Source organism: Pituophis catenifer, unplaced genomic scaffold, assembly GCF_029215685.1.
Source record: "Pituophis catenifer annectens isolate HBS135680 unplaced genomic scaffold, rPitCat1.0.hap2 SCAF_17, whole genome shotgun sequence".
In the NCBI taxonomy this organism is placed as follows: domain Eukaryota; kingdom Metazoa; phylum Chordata; class Lepidosauria; order Squamata; family Colubridae; genus Pituophis; species Pituophis catenifer.
The window spans coordinates 327,211-340,998 of NW_027256897.1; the positions used below are offsets into that span (position 1 = coordinate 327,211).

Consider the following 13,788-nt stretch of genomic DNA (forward strand, 5'->3'; position numbering starts at 1 on the left):
GACCGGCCTTTTCAGGGGCTTCCGCCTAAGGGGCTCAGCGGAGACGGAGGGATGGATGGTCACGCAAGTCCAGTTTGCCTGGGGCTGCGGACTTTTGCCTGCAAAGACCCAGCTGGCCGCTTGGGGGCGCAAGCAGACCCGGAGGCTCCTCGTTCCAATGTAGCCTTTATCGAAGGTCGCCCCGCCTCAACAAAGAGCTCGCGACCGCCTTTCGAAGAGCCGTTTGCCCCTCACGAGCCACCGTCCTAAGGCTTCATGGCTTGCCCGGTTGCTAAGCTACACGGCGGACGGTAGCGCGCGCCATCGCGCGTTTCCGCCCCTTTCTGTCCCAAACTGGTTGCCATAACCCGCTAAGGTGCTGTCGTCTCTCCCCCCATCAAAAACGAGGCTCTAAATAAAAGTACTTCTGCCCCGCCTCCATTCCCAGATCCGGAGCTGTGCAGACAAATCGGGGTGGTTTAGAAGCGGTGGCATCGTAGGACCAAGTATTCTGTCCTCGGGGGCTCCCGTAGTTCCGGGACGTATCCGCTTCCGCCCTTCTTTGGCGCGGCGTCCCTCCCGCAAAGTCCCTCGCGAGCTGCCGTAGCCCGGCCCCGCGCGCGTCCTGCGTCGGCGCCGCCTCCCTGGCAGCTCGGTGAGGGAAAGGGAAGATGGCGGCGGCAGCAGCGGAGGCGCCCGCCCTGCAAGCGACTCCGGCCGCCCCGGCGGGGACGGCGGCTCCGAGGACCGCGCGGAGGTCGGCGGCTCAGCGGCCGCGGGCGGAGAAGTAGGCGGCCTCGCCGTCCCGGGCGCAGCGACCGCGGAGCGCCCTCCCGCGCCTCACGATGCTGTCGGCCTTGAAGAAGCTGGTGGGCTCCGAGCAGGCCCCGGGGCGGGACAGGCCCATCCCGGCGGGGCTCCAGTCCATGAACCAGGCGCTGCAGCGGCGTTTCGCGAAAGGCGTCCAGTATAACAGTGAGCGGCGGCCGAGGGAGGGGAGGCCGGCTGGGAGCCCCCGGGGCCTTTGGCGGGCAAGAGAGCCCTGCGGCGGCCGGGAAGGGCTTGGATGGGAGGCGGCCCGGGAGAGACACCTGCCCCGGGCTCCTTCGAGGGGAAGCGGCGAGTAGGTTTGGGATCGGCCCGTAGCGGCTGGGCTGGGTGGGTGAGAGAGAATGAGCGTTAATTGGGAGGCAGGCAGGCAGGTTGGGGCCTCCGAAAGGCCGATTTGGCTCCCCCCGAACAGGCAGGCAGGCAGGGCGGGGGGCGGGGGGGGGGAAATGAAGGAAGGGCTTGCTGGGACGTGTGTCTCGCTCTGGAGGTTATCCGGCCTCATGAATGAGGGAAGCGGTCAAGCCTGCGTTAATTTTCTTAACTGTCCCAGAGCAACCGAGGTGCCTGCATCTCTCTTTTGATGTCAATTTTATTTTTAAAAAGTTTTTTTTTTTCAATTTGGTTTCTAAATTGTGTCTCTGAAAAGGCTGGCGACTATTGGCATGTACTGCTGTAGCTGCCAATAGCCATTACCGCCTCAACCGTTAGTTTTATCTTAGAAAGCAGATGCCTGTCTTTAGGCACACCAACTGGTCTTACGTCTCTGCGGTGCTCTTGACCCCCTTTATTCCTTAATTTTTCTTTCTCTAGTGAAAATTGTCATTCGAGGTGACAGAAACACGGGAAAGACCACTTTGTGGCATCGGCTGCAGGGAAAGAAATTTGTTGAGGAATATATCCCAACCCAGGAGATCCAAGTCACCAGCATCCATTGGAATTATAAGAGTGAGTTTTGCCAGCTGTTGGGGATGGAGAAGCATTTTTCTCTTTGCTGTCTGATGTATAACTTAACACTGGAGCCACGTGCTGCTGTGGTTCCCTCATTGGTAAAGGCACGTTGCCAGTATAGGGTTGTCCTCATTTTTTTAAACACACCCAGCCATCTGCTCTATGCCACGTGGGTCAGGGGTAGCTCTAACAGTGTTCGAGTTAACTGCAACTGAGCAAACTTTTCTAATCTATATGCCTGGCTGCCTTTTCCAGCTACTGATGATATTGTGAAGGTTGAAGTCTGGGATGTGGTTGATAAAGGTAAGGTCTCTCCTTTCATTCTGATGTTACAGTCGTTATATAGTATTTGGATTAGGCCTGAGAGTATTGGGAAACAGGCAACTTGTCTGCCTGTCCCACTGGGTTCCTAGTGGTGAGCAGAGCATCTCTTGGCCTGTGGCTATTGCTTTCCTTGAATGCCCCCACTGGAAATGTATGTTAAGCCTGTCCTGTTTCTGTCACCTCTTTTTGCAAAGTGATGGGATGTCTCTTTTTGAGCTTGCAAAGGCAGAAATGTTGTGCATGAGGTGGGATGTGGGAAAAGCTACATGTTTGGGGCTCTCTTTTCTGCTCAGCTAGGAAACCAACAATTTTCACAACAGTGTTTTCCTCCTTTCAAATACTGCAGGCAAGTCCAAAAAACGGGGAGATGGGTTGAAGCTGGACAACGATCCTCAGGAGGTGAGGCACACTCTGACCTGCTGCCTTGTAAAGCATCAAATCCTTCATTTGCACCTGGTGCAGCCTCTTACTTCTTGTATGCTGTGAGTCATCCCGGGAACCAGCCGGGGCTTTTTTGAGATCTTTCTCTTTCCACCCCAGGCAGAATCCGAGATGGCCTTGGATGCGGAATTCCTGGATGTATATAAGAACTGCAATGGTGTCGTGATGATGTTTGATATCACCAAACAGTGGTAGGGACTTTTGCCTTCACCTTTCCCTTGCTGTGACTCTGTACAAGAGGAAGGGCTTCCTCTCTGAGAAACACCAAAGCCTCGTTGTCAGATTTTACACAAAACTTCTAGATGATGAACTAGATGATGATGAACTTGCAGAACTGATGAAGCACATGGCTCTGTGAGGGAGGAGGGGTCTCCTTCAACTGCTCTATTGACTCAAGGGGTCTCTAGGCTGTTGTGCCTCCTGTAGGTGCAGCCTCTTTCAGAGCTCTTGTGGCAGAATTGACCTGGACAAGCATCGTTCAAGGAGCTCTCCTTTCCACTCCATCCAGGACTTTCAACTACATCCTGAGAGAACTTCCAAAAGTCCCAACCCATGTACCTGTGTGCGTGCTTGGGAACTACCGGGACATGGGCGAACACAGGGTGATCCTGCCTGATGATGTGCGGGAATTCATTGACAACCTGAACAGGTAAAAGCATCAATCTTCTTTAAAAACTTTTTAAAATTTTCTTTTAATACAAACACATTAAACAGTGTGTCATCTGAATATAAAATTTTTTGTGCCTTAACAATTAAACTTACCACCATATTCATTTCTTACATTCATTCATTCTTATATTAATACTAAATAATAATAATACTGATATAATAACATAAACGTAACATTTCTCTTCTTTACTTATCTATTTTTACAATACATTGCTTTCATATTTATTCTTTAACCATTGATAAAATAACTCCCATATATTATAATAATCTGGTTTTTCCTTTTCTTGAATTGCAAGTGAAATTTCTGCACATTCTAATATTTTCTTAATCACTTTTTCATCTATAGGGATCTCTTCGCTTTCCCAATTTTGTGCAAATACAATTTAGCTGTGGTTATTACATGAATAATCAAATATACAGTTTCTTTACTATAAATTCTCGGTAAAATCCCCAACAGGAACAATTCTGTTTTTAAATCAATATGGTGTTGCGTCATCTTCTCCAACCACATACAAATTTTTGCCCGGTATCTTTTTGCTTCCCCACATGTCCACCACATATGATAATACGACCCCGGTGTCTGTTGGCATTTCCAACATTTAGTTGATTTATCTTTAAACATTTTGGCCAGTCTTTCTGGTGCTAAGTGCCATCTGTAAAACATCTTATATAGGTTTTCCTTGTATGCAGTTGATAATGTTAATTTGTAATTCCTATCCCATAGTTGCTGCCATTTATATAACTCTATCGTGTGACCAAAGTTTTTCGCCCATGCTATCATTGTTTCTTTAACTTGTTCTTCTAATTTAATGCTCAATAAGTAACTGTACAATTTTTTTTTCATTCTCTCTTCTATTCCTGTCAATATCTTATCCAATTCTGTCAATTCCATATAAAAACCATAAAGTTTAGCTCCTTTTCCTATCTAGATTGTATTTGCAACTGTGTGTACCAATCCATATCAATCCCCTATGGTAAAAGCATCCATCTTGTTAAGGAGCTTCAGGCTACTTTCTGGGAAGCCCTCCTGGGGCCATCAGCCTCTTGTGCTCTAGTTCATTGGTCCGCTTAAACCTGCCTTCTGGTGGGCTTGTTACATAAAGGTGGCAGTGGTCTGAATGCACACGCCGCATCCTGCTCCAGTAGTGAGTCACCATTGTCCAGCATCTCACTGGCACCTTCTGGGCACATGTGTGCCAAATTACTGCCCAGGCAGTCAGTAAATTCTGTCCAGACCTTTTCTCTGTAGTTGGCATCTGCTTGGCCACTCTTCATCTGCAACAACTCAGCAGAGGGTGTGAGTGGGCGGAAGCTCTGTGTGCATATGACGAAATGCCTGCAAACTCAGTGTGTGCCTGCTTTGCACTGATCGGATGATCTCCTTCAACTAAGCTAGCCTCCACCAGCCTGCCTGGTGGCTGATGAAGGTGACATTGTGGGCATAAAAACTGGACATGCCCCACTGATGGACGCTCAGCTCATGTGACTTTTTGGACAGCTGTTTTCAGTTGAACTGCTGGCAGCCATTGCCCCCCACCACCTCCCAAGTTCATGGGCAGCAGGCCTCTTCAGCTGCCTGCCCTTTTCTTCAAAGGGAACCTGGCATTAATGCGTGCCTTGAAAGGCCATGGACAGCATAATAACCCCTCGGCAGATTGAGTCAGCTGCAGTTGGAGGGTTGGTCTCAAGCGATCAGCCTCTGGCTCATAGTCTGTCCCCCCGACCCCACCCCTTTTGACATTGAACAGGCCTCCCGGGTCCTCCTACTTTCGTTATGCCGAGTCTTCCATGAAGAACAGCTTTGGCCTCAAATACCTGCACAAATTCTTCAACATCCCCTTCTTGCAGCTGCAGGTAGGACTTTGCCAGCTCTTTCTTTGTAGGGACCGGGAGGGGGCAGCCTGGTCCCAGCCCAGCCGAGGCCTGTCTACTGAACGAGGAGAGGAGTGGGCTCTCCAGGAGAAGAGCTGCTGCTGCTGCTCTGTGACTGCACACCAAGTGCCTGGTGGCCTGCGAGGGGCCACACAAACCAGAAGAGAATCAGAAGCTTCTTTGTCTGGATTTAGTCCATCCCTAGATGCTCTTTTGGGTGGGGAACCCCCACCACCCCCTCTTATGCACCTGAGAGAGCCACCTCACTGGCCACAAGTGGCTGCTCAGTTGCAGAGGAGGAGAGGTGGTGGGTGACACCTGAGCAGCCCCTTGCCTGCTCTGAAGCAGGTGATCTCCCCTCCCATCTCTTGCAGCGAGAGACTCTGCTGCGGCAGCTGGAGACCAATCAGCTGGATATTGATGCCACCCTGGAGGAACTCTCTGTGCAGCAGGAGACCGAAGACCAGAACTATGAGCTGTATGTCTGATTAGGCCGCTCTCCCCTCCGGGCTCTGTCTGTGGGCTTTTCTGGGAACCTCTCCCCTTCCCTCTAAAAAAACATCCCGGGAATTGTAATTTAAGTCTGCCACATCTCTTGAGTTTGGGGGAGGTTCCCGAGGTTACATTTTCTCTCCCCGACAGGTTCCTTGAAATGATGGAAGCTCGTGGCCGGGGACATGCCTCTCCTTTGGCCACCAATGGGCAGAGCCTTTCCTCAGGTTCCCAGTCTCCAGTGGTTCCACCGGGCAATGCTTCAGGGGGCTCCAGCCCCGGCACCCCCCAGCAGAGCTTGGCCAACCCTGCCCTTGCCCTGGACCCCGCTGAGCCTCCAGCGCCAGGGTTGCTGCCTGAAGCCCAGCTGCCCGCAGCCATTCCTGCACCAGCTGCACCGCAGAAACGTGGTATCATTGCTCGGCTCTTTGGGACCTCCCCAGCTCCCGAGACTGGTCCTCCCTCTCCAGGTGAGAGTGCAGTGCTAAAAACATATAGGAATCTGGGTCCTTACGCCGTAGTTTGGTGGGGGCGGGAGAAGAGCTGACAAGAACAACACAATGCCAGCTTAGGGAAGGAGAAATTCTGTGCCATGGTAGGCACTTTAGACCCACTGATGAGGCTGGACTTTGGCAGGACTTGACTGGTTCCGCTGAGGTGCTTCTCTTGTTTTCCAGATCCTGCCGTTCCTGCCCTCCCTGCAGTTGCTCCCTCAAAAGTCCAGAGCGTAGAAGACTTTGTCCCCGAGGAGAGCCTAGACCACAGCTTCCTGGAAGACCCCACCCTGCAGAGGGATAAGGGGGGAAAACAGGCAGGAAAGGCTCCCACCGACAGTGACAGGTGGGAGACCCTGTTCAGCAGCTTTGTGCTGTGGGGGGACCCAACACAGCTGCTCTTCATTCGGCAGTGGCCACAAGGGCCTCCCCCCCCCCCCCCATTTGCTTTCTGGGATTCTTGGTTGGCAGTGCTGGGAAGGTCCCCCATCAGCCAGAGGAGGAAATTCAGGAGGAAGACTGTCTCTTAAGCTTTTTTCTACTGCCTGCCTGCAGGCTGTGTCATTGCCCTTGACTTTTTTCTTGCAGTGACAGAGATGCTCCTGGTGGGAACCCCTTGGTGGCTGGCTTCCAGGATGACCTGGACCTTGACGAGCGTCTCTTCAGCAAGCCCCCGTTAGCAGCAGAGCTGGTCCCAAGCAAAAATGTGAACCTGTCGAGTGAGGAAGAAGAACCCTCCAAGTTCTCTATCGTGGGAGCGGTAGATGCTGCCTTAGAACAAGAAAAAAAACGGTAAAGGGAGCACTGGGAGTTGTGGGATATTGGTGACTACAACTCCCAGCAGCCCTCGCTGGTTTGGCCCATAGCAAGATGTGTAGGGAAAGGGAGCTGTGTCCTGCAATGTGTAGAGGACCAGAAGTTCTTGGGTCCAGCTTTAGCAAGTCAACAACCATTGCGGTTCAGTTTAAAATATATTATTTAAACTTTTAATTAAGCCTTCAATAAAACTGTAACATAATGTGGCAAACTTTAAAAACAAAAATATAGCAGCTAGGAAATTCAGTTCATGTGTATATATGTTAGGAAATGCGTATGTAAGAAAAACCTTAAAAGCTCTTTCTTGACAGATATTGCAAGGAAGGAAGAAAGAATTAGGGGTTGTTAACTTTTCAGATTCAGGGTTTGTGGAATTTTGCCCCGTGCGTTTTTTGCTTGTCACATGAAATCCTCTAGATTTCAACCCAAAATATTGAAGATTCTGTGCCAAGCGTAAATGGGAGCTAGATATTTGTGTGTGATACGGAAGAACCGGCAGCTCCCTCTTTTCAACGCAAGTATTGTTGACTGAGCCGCTGAACCAGATTGTGTTTCTGCAGAACCACATCAAGCATAGACTGAGGCCTCCAGGCACTGTCCTCACTTTCCTTTTCCTTCTTTTCCAGAGCTTCCAAAAAGTCCTTGAAACTCCCAGAGCCCTTGGCACCTCCCACATCCACAGAGCTAAAATCTCCCACCGGCCAACCCCCACTTGAGCAAAGCAAGCGTCTGATAGCAGCTGGTGCCCCTGAGGCCCGTCTGCCTCCAGCGCCCTCTGCCTCAAAGCAGCAGGAGTCTGAGAGCGACTCGGAGGGGCCCTTCGCCACGCAGATGCTCTCCTTTGTGATGGACGATCCGGATTTTGAAAGCGAGGAGTCAGAGAGCCAGAGCAAGCACCCAGTAAGTCCCTGGCCTCCCCTCACTGTAGGTGTGGAAGGGTTAGACTTGCGAGGGGTGGGTGGGGGCGGAGAGACTGAAGCAAAGTGTTATGTCATCTCTGAGCATCAGCTGGGGGGCCCTCCTGGGAGGCTTTATGCTGGGCCCTCGGTTCGGTCCGTCACATATTTTCTGTGGGTGGGCCGGTGCTCTTGTTGACCCAAGGAAGCACAGGTGGATCCGAAGAGGGGCTTCCTTGGGGTTTTGGCAAGGGGGTGGCAGTGGGCACTGAGGGGCCTTCTCCCTTTTGCCTCTAGGAGGAATTTCCAGTGCGAGAGGATCTCTCCGACCTCTCTGAGGAGGATCCCCCTTCCAGACCTGCCCAGCTGCCCAAGCCCGTGATCCGCTCCTTCAGAGTGAAGAATGAGGCCGATCTCTTTGGGTTGGGGCTGGATAAACCGGTGGGCCGAGACAGCAGCGAGGAAGGTGAGGAGCCTTGGCCACAATCAGACCGTGGGACCAGATGAAGGGACTGGACTGCCTTGCGGATAAGGCTGCGTGCCACCGAGGGCTCAGGGCCACAGTGCTTTTCCCCAGCTGTGCATTGCCATAAAGGCCCATTCTCCCCATTAAACGTGGTATCAGTTGGAGGCTTTTCATGCAGGTTGTCCTCTTGTCCGGTTGGAAGCTCACCCTCCTTTTTCATGCCCCTTCTCTTCCTCCCAGCTGCAGAGAAAGAAAAGCAGTCTTTGAAAGAGAAGAAGAAGAAGAAGAAGAGAACTAGCAAAGAGGTGGGTCAGCCTGTATAGCTGTGTTTGTACAGGGCAGTGGTGAAATCTAAAAATGGTTGCCTCCGGTTCTGTGAGCATGGCTTGGTGGGTGTGGCTTGGTCATGTGACTGAGTGGGCGTGGCCAACTTGACATCACATACGTCACTCATTGTTAGAGCCAGGAGCTGCACATTCTGAAGCTCCCAATGCTTTGAGATTCCTTCCACCATCTGGCTTGACTGCCCAAGCGAATCTCGGAGCCTTCTCTTGCCCCGCTCTCCATCCTGGAGGGCCACACATCACTCCCGCCAATTCTCCATACAAACCGCCCGCCTTGTTTCTGCAAAGGCAGAACCCCCCCCTCTGCAGGGCAATTCAAAGGGGGGAGGGGGATGCTGCAGAAAAGTCTGCCTTCCTCCCTTACCTCCCGTGCCGGCTCTGTGGGGCTTGGGGCTCTGAAGCAGCCCACTGGATTCCCACCCAGCCACCTGTCTGTTCTCTTTGACCGCCGGCGCCACTCCAGGAACTCGGCCCGCAGAGTCTGGAGTTCTGGGGGAAGGAGGCTCAGCTGTGCTGCCGCTTGCCGGTGGCGAAGAAGCAGAGCAAGAGGGGCAGAAGCCCCCAGGGCGTGGAGAGGGCCAGGCCCAGCCATGCCACCACAGAGCCCGCAGCGCTTTCCCTTTGGCCTGGGCGGCAGCGCTTACCTAGCCAGGCCAGTGCGGGTAGCCCTTCATCTTGGCTCTCCCTTTCCTGCCGCCGCCGTTCTCACTTCCCGCCTGGCTGCAGACCTCCTCTTTCCCGAAGCAACTTCCTGAAGCAACCCCACTGCCGTTCGGTTTCGTTTCACGGCAGGAGAAGGAAGAAAGCGAATGGCGGTGCTCCGGGAGGGCAGGCAGGACCCGAGGCAGAGGGGAAGAAGGCAAGTGGGCGGCAGTCAGCCAAAGGCCCTGCGGAAGCCAAGCGCATCAGGCCCAAAAGGCGAGCAAGTCTCGCCATGTCCCTCCAAGGAGCCGAGCGCAGCGGGTCTCCATCGCCGCCCCCCCCCTCCGCTGCCAGCGTCAGCCTTATCTTCTAGATGCTCTGCCGGCGTATTCAGCATGCCCAACGGAGCCAGTGCGTTGGTAAGGCTGACAGCGGGCGGCCCTTGGTAGAGATGTAGCCACTGCTCCGTGGCTGAGAGGGGTGCCAGCACAGCAGTGGTGCTCTGGGAGGGCAGACAGATGTCCCGGCCCTGGGGCTGCTGCACATGCCCCGGGGCAGCGCAGTGGCGGCGTCTCCACCAAGGGCTGCCCGCCCACCCACTGGCCGGGATGGATGCTGACCTCGGAAGGCAAGCAGGCATGAGGGACCGCCGGGAAGGCAGCATTGAAGGCAGGCAAGCATGGCAGAGCTGCGGGGAAGGGAATAGCCTTGGTAGTACAGTGGTCTAAAGCACCCTGTTATTAAGAACAGCTGCCTGCAATTACTGCAGGTTCGAATCTCGCCAAGGCTCAAGGTTGACTCAGCCTTCCATCCTTTCTAAGGTAGGTAAATTGAGGACCCAGTTTATGGGGGCAATAAGCTGACTTTGTATAAATATACAAAAAGAATGAAGGCTATTGCTGAGCACATTGTAAGCCGCCCTGAGTCTCTGGAGAAGGGCAGCATATAAATAAATAAAAATAATAATAATAATAAAATAGGCTGCTAGCTCCCTTTCCCGCAGCTCTGTCATGCTTGCTTGCCTTCCACGTGGCCTTCCACTTGCCTGCCTTCGCAACGTGGCCTCAGGGATGCCAGGAAGGCAGGGAAGCATGGCAGGATTGCAGGCTGTGGAGTGGTTCGGGGGCGTGGCCAGCGAGCGATTGCTACCGGTTCGGCGAACCAGCCCCAATTTCCGCTACCGGTTCACCCGAATCAGTCCTAACCAGTAGCATTTCACCCCTGGTACAGGGGCAAGAAACGTTTCTGAGCTAAGCCCCCAAAGTGAGCCATGCTGGCAAAACAGATTCCCAGCCACTGCTCAGAGCAGCCCACACAAAAGGCCCCCTTTTAACCCAGAGCAGTCCTTGCCTTTGGATGCGCTCCTTCTCCGCTTGTATGCTCTGCGGGGCTGGTGGCCTTGGGCCTCTTCGGGTGCTGCTTGGGGAATTGGGTCCCCCCCTGTTTCACCCTTTCTCCCCAACTGCTGTTCCAGGAAGAAGCAGAGAAGATTTCAGGGAGGAAAAAGAGCAAGCCGAAAAAGAGCAAGGAGGAGGAGGAGGAGGATAGAGGAGAAAAGGAGAAGAGGAAGCCATCCAAGCAGCAGCACCAGCGGGGCAAAGCGAAGCCCAACGGGATCAATGAGCTGGAGGCCTTCCTCGGGGGCGGTGCTGGGGCCAGCAAGCAGCGGGGGGGTGGAGACTATGAGGAGCTGTAGCCCCTCCCTAGCCAGGTGCACGGGGCAGGCGGCCCCAGCCCACCATCACCGCCCCTCCCTGCCTTTCTCTGTTGCCTGTTGCAAGAGTGGCTGGAGCCAGAGGAGGGGCCTGCGAGTGGCTCAGAAGCCCCGAGCCTTTCTGTCCTTTCAGCCGGGAGCCCTGGGATTGGGCTCCTGAGAGGTGGCCCAAAGGGGGGGCTGCCCTCGGAGGCCGCATCGTGTCCCACACAAAGTGGCCGCTGCCCGTCGAACGATGGATCCGTGCTATTTTTTTTACGAGAGAAACGGCTCTGGACCAATGGCTCCCCTTAGAGCTTGGAAAGTTGCAGGGTCCCAGCCAGGTGTGTGTGGAGGGGGGCAGAGGCCTTCCATGTGGTGGGGGTGGGGGTGTTTTTGAATAATGTGGCTTTATTCTGGGAATTTGGGGGAGAGAAATAAGTGCCCCCTCCTCCTTCCTGCCCTTTCCTCAGTTGTCCCACTTTGTGTACCCTGGAAGCCTGTATGCAGCTGGGCGTCCGTGGAAAAGAGGCTACCCCCCCCCCCCCTTGGCGAGGACGGTGCTGTCCACCCCTTTCCTGGCTCCTCCTTGAGTGGGCTTCCCCCCCCCACCCTTTCCGAATCCCTGTCTCCCAGTCACAGCTGCATGTGTTTGCCCTGAAATCCAGCCAGCTCTTGGTAGCGGCTAGTCCCACCCGTGCCGTGTTTTCTGTGCCCCCTCCCCCTTGCGCCTTCACTCGCCTTCCTGGCCTCGCTCTTTGCCTCCAGTGACCTCAAGGAAAAGCGGCCACACATTCCGGTGCATTCCGTTGTGCCCTTGTGTTTCTAGGTGTGGATTAAAGTTGGGCTGTTTTGACATTCCTCCCCTCTGCGTCCCCTCCCCCTTTGGGGTCATCCTTGGCCTCCTGCAGCCTGCATGGCACAGGTAGTGCTCCCAGGGCCTCTGGTCTCTCTCCTTGCGCTCCCTGGGGGGAGGGTGTGTATGACAAACCCACTCTTGACCTCTTGCCTCCCCCCAAGCCTCCCAGGCCCCTTCCTCCTTCCCCCACGAATACCCCCCACCCCACCCCAGGAGCCCAGTCTCTGGAATGCAATTGGCAACTGAGCCTTGTGCTGCTCACTTCCCTTTTCTTTTATTCTCTTTTTCACTTTGCTTTTGGGAAAAAGTCCCAGTGATGCACTCCTCATTCCAGCTGATAAAGCTCTCTCGGTTGTACAACTGTTGTCTGGTTTCCTTTCTTTGGGTGATCCCTCAATTGGATCCAGGCTGCTTCTGGCTCTGTGTGTGTGTGTGTGTGTGTGCGTGTGTGTGCGTGTGCATACGTGCTTAGAGACCCCATCCTGAGCCGAGCCATCTCTGCCTGGTTGGGAAAGGGCTTGGCCTGGCCTGTTCCTCCCGGGCTCTTTCCTCAGGGTGCCCTCCAGGGCGCCTCCTCCTTGGTGCCCTGAGGCAGGAGAAATCCTTGTGTTGGGGGAAATGGGTTTCTTCACAAGCATTTACTACAGTTCTTGTAATCACAGTTTGTGTTTTTTTGCCTAATTTTAAAAAGCGCCCCTGTTTTGCAGATGCCCCCCCCCCCCCAGCCCTTGTTCCTGGCCTTTCTCCAGCTGTCCAGCAGAGCTAGCCTTTGTATTTTGTGCAGGAAGGGTGAGTGACCGCCTGTGTCTTTTTGTTGTCAGTTAAGTTGTTGAGCTCCAGGCTTCCCTTGCCATCCCGTGCTGCCACCCACCACTGCTGGCGTTGCTGTGGTAACCTGCCAGGTAGAAGATGGTGCTCTGGTCCCCAGGAGGATGGGAGGGGAGAGGAGCGGTTGGTGGGATTCTTCCCCACCTTGTCACCCACAAAGGAGCTAAGGGAACACAATGGGTTGTGTGTTCTCTTCCTGGGAGACTGCAGTGGGTCCACTCACCAAGCCAGGTTCCTTTCCTCTGAAGACCATAACCCTGGGGGTCGAGGGCTCCTGTGCTTGGCAGGCACCTGGGTTGCCGTGTCTTGCCGTAAACCCAGCTCCATCTCCTACCAGCCCATTCAGGGGACGCTCCTGAATCCCATGACATTCAGCCGTCGGCTGGCTTAAACTGCAAGAATCTCTGGACTTGCCTGGCAGTGGTGAGCAGGGCAGTCGCCCGCGGCAGACCCCGATGAGCGGCCGTTTCCCAAGAGGGTGGCCTGCACCTTTCAGCAGGTTGAAGCTGGGCCCCAGGCAGTATTGGGCATGCCCCTTCCAGCTGTGCAGGAAGGGGGGTGGTGTCATTGACACTGCTGCTTCTGGGGGGGCGAGCCTATGCTCGGCAGGCTTTTGCCTCTTGTCTGCGCTCTGTCTGAACATGGGCTGGGTCTCCTCTTCAGGGCTTGGGTGTGAATCCTGGGGGAAACTGCTTGGCAGGAGGGGTCTGTGTTATCTCCTATGCCGCCCATCTCGCCAGGTGACCAGGCGGCTTCCGAAGTAGCAGCTGCCAGGCCTTTGGTGCTCCTGGCCTGCCTCTCGCCCTGTGTCGGAAGTGGGTGCTTCTACGGGGTTGGCAAGGAAGCGGTGCTTCCCGGTGCGTGTCCCGGGGGTTTCTGCGTCCCACACCTGCTGCATGGGCAAAAGACGACCTCCGAACTCCCAGCCACCTTGGGAGGAAGTGCCAGAGGTGCATCGCCACCACTGACCGCACCAAGCTTGCAGCCTCTTCCACAGCCTGCAGCTCTGGGTCTCCTTCCTTGCTGCAGAATACGTTATTCCCCTTTTCCCTAGGGTGGTGGATGGCAGTGGACGATGGGCTTTGTGCTGTGCAGCTCCAGATAAAAGGCTGGGCGATCCCCGGTGGTTCTTCCTCTTGATTGCTGCCATCCCTGCCACCTAATCCCACCCGGGCTGAGCTCCCCCCTCCCCCT

The 13,788-nt window shown here is 54.4% G+C and overlaps 1 protein-coding gene across 2 annotated transcripts; it reads left to right on the forward strand.

The window, feature by feature from the left end:
* Positions 1 to 645: 645 nt before the first annotated feature.
* On the forward strand, positions 646 to 12,126 carry RABL6 (RAB, member RAS oncogene family like 6). Of its 2 annotated transcripts, XM_070955589.1 has the most exons (15): positions 646 to 954; positions 1,621 to 1,755; positions 2,014 to 2,061; positions 2,429 to 2,481; positions 2,623 to 2,714; positions 3,032 to 3,172; positions 4,941 to 5,046; positions 5,439 to 5,542; positions 5,707 to 6,026; positions 6,234 to 6,396; positions 6,639 to 6,842; positions 7,493 to 7,766; positions 8,060 to 8,228; positions 8,469 to 8,533; positions 10,689 to 12,126. In XM_070955589.1, exons 1-15 carry the CDS (start codon positions 825 to 827, stop codon positions 10,908 to 10,910), a joined length of 2,226 nt encoding a protein of 741 aa, XP_070811690.1. In that variant the 5' UTR covers positions 646 to 824; the 3' UTR covers positions 10,911 to 12,126. The 2 variants fall into 2 exon arrangements, with proteins under 2 accessions (XP_070811690.1, XP_070811691.1); XM_070955590.1 differs by lacking the exon at positions 2,014 to 2,061.
* Positions 12,127 to 13,788: the final 1,662 nt, after the last annotated feature.

What these genes read in the sequence shown, in the direction of transcription:
- RABL6 (XM_070955589.1), top strand. Translation starts at nt 825, where the DNA reads ATGCTGTCGGCCTTGAAGAAGCTGGTGGGCTCCGAGCAGGCCCCGGGG. An exon ending in TTCATTGACAACCTGAACAG is followed by an intron (nt 3,173 to 4,940) that starts GTAAAAGCATCA and finishes GACATTGAACAG; the next exon opens with GCCTCCCGGGTCCTCCTACT. An exon ending in GAAGACCAGAACTATGAGCT is followed by an intron (nt 5,543 to 5,706) that starts GTATGTCTGATT and finishes TCTCCCCGACAG; the next exon opens with GTTCCTTGAAATGATGGAAG.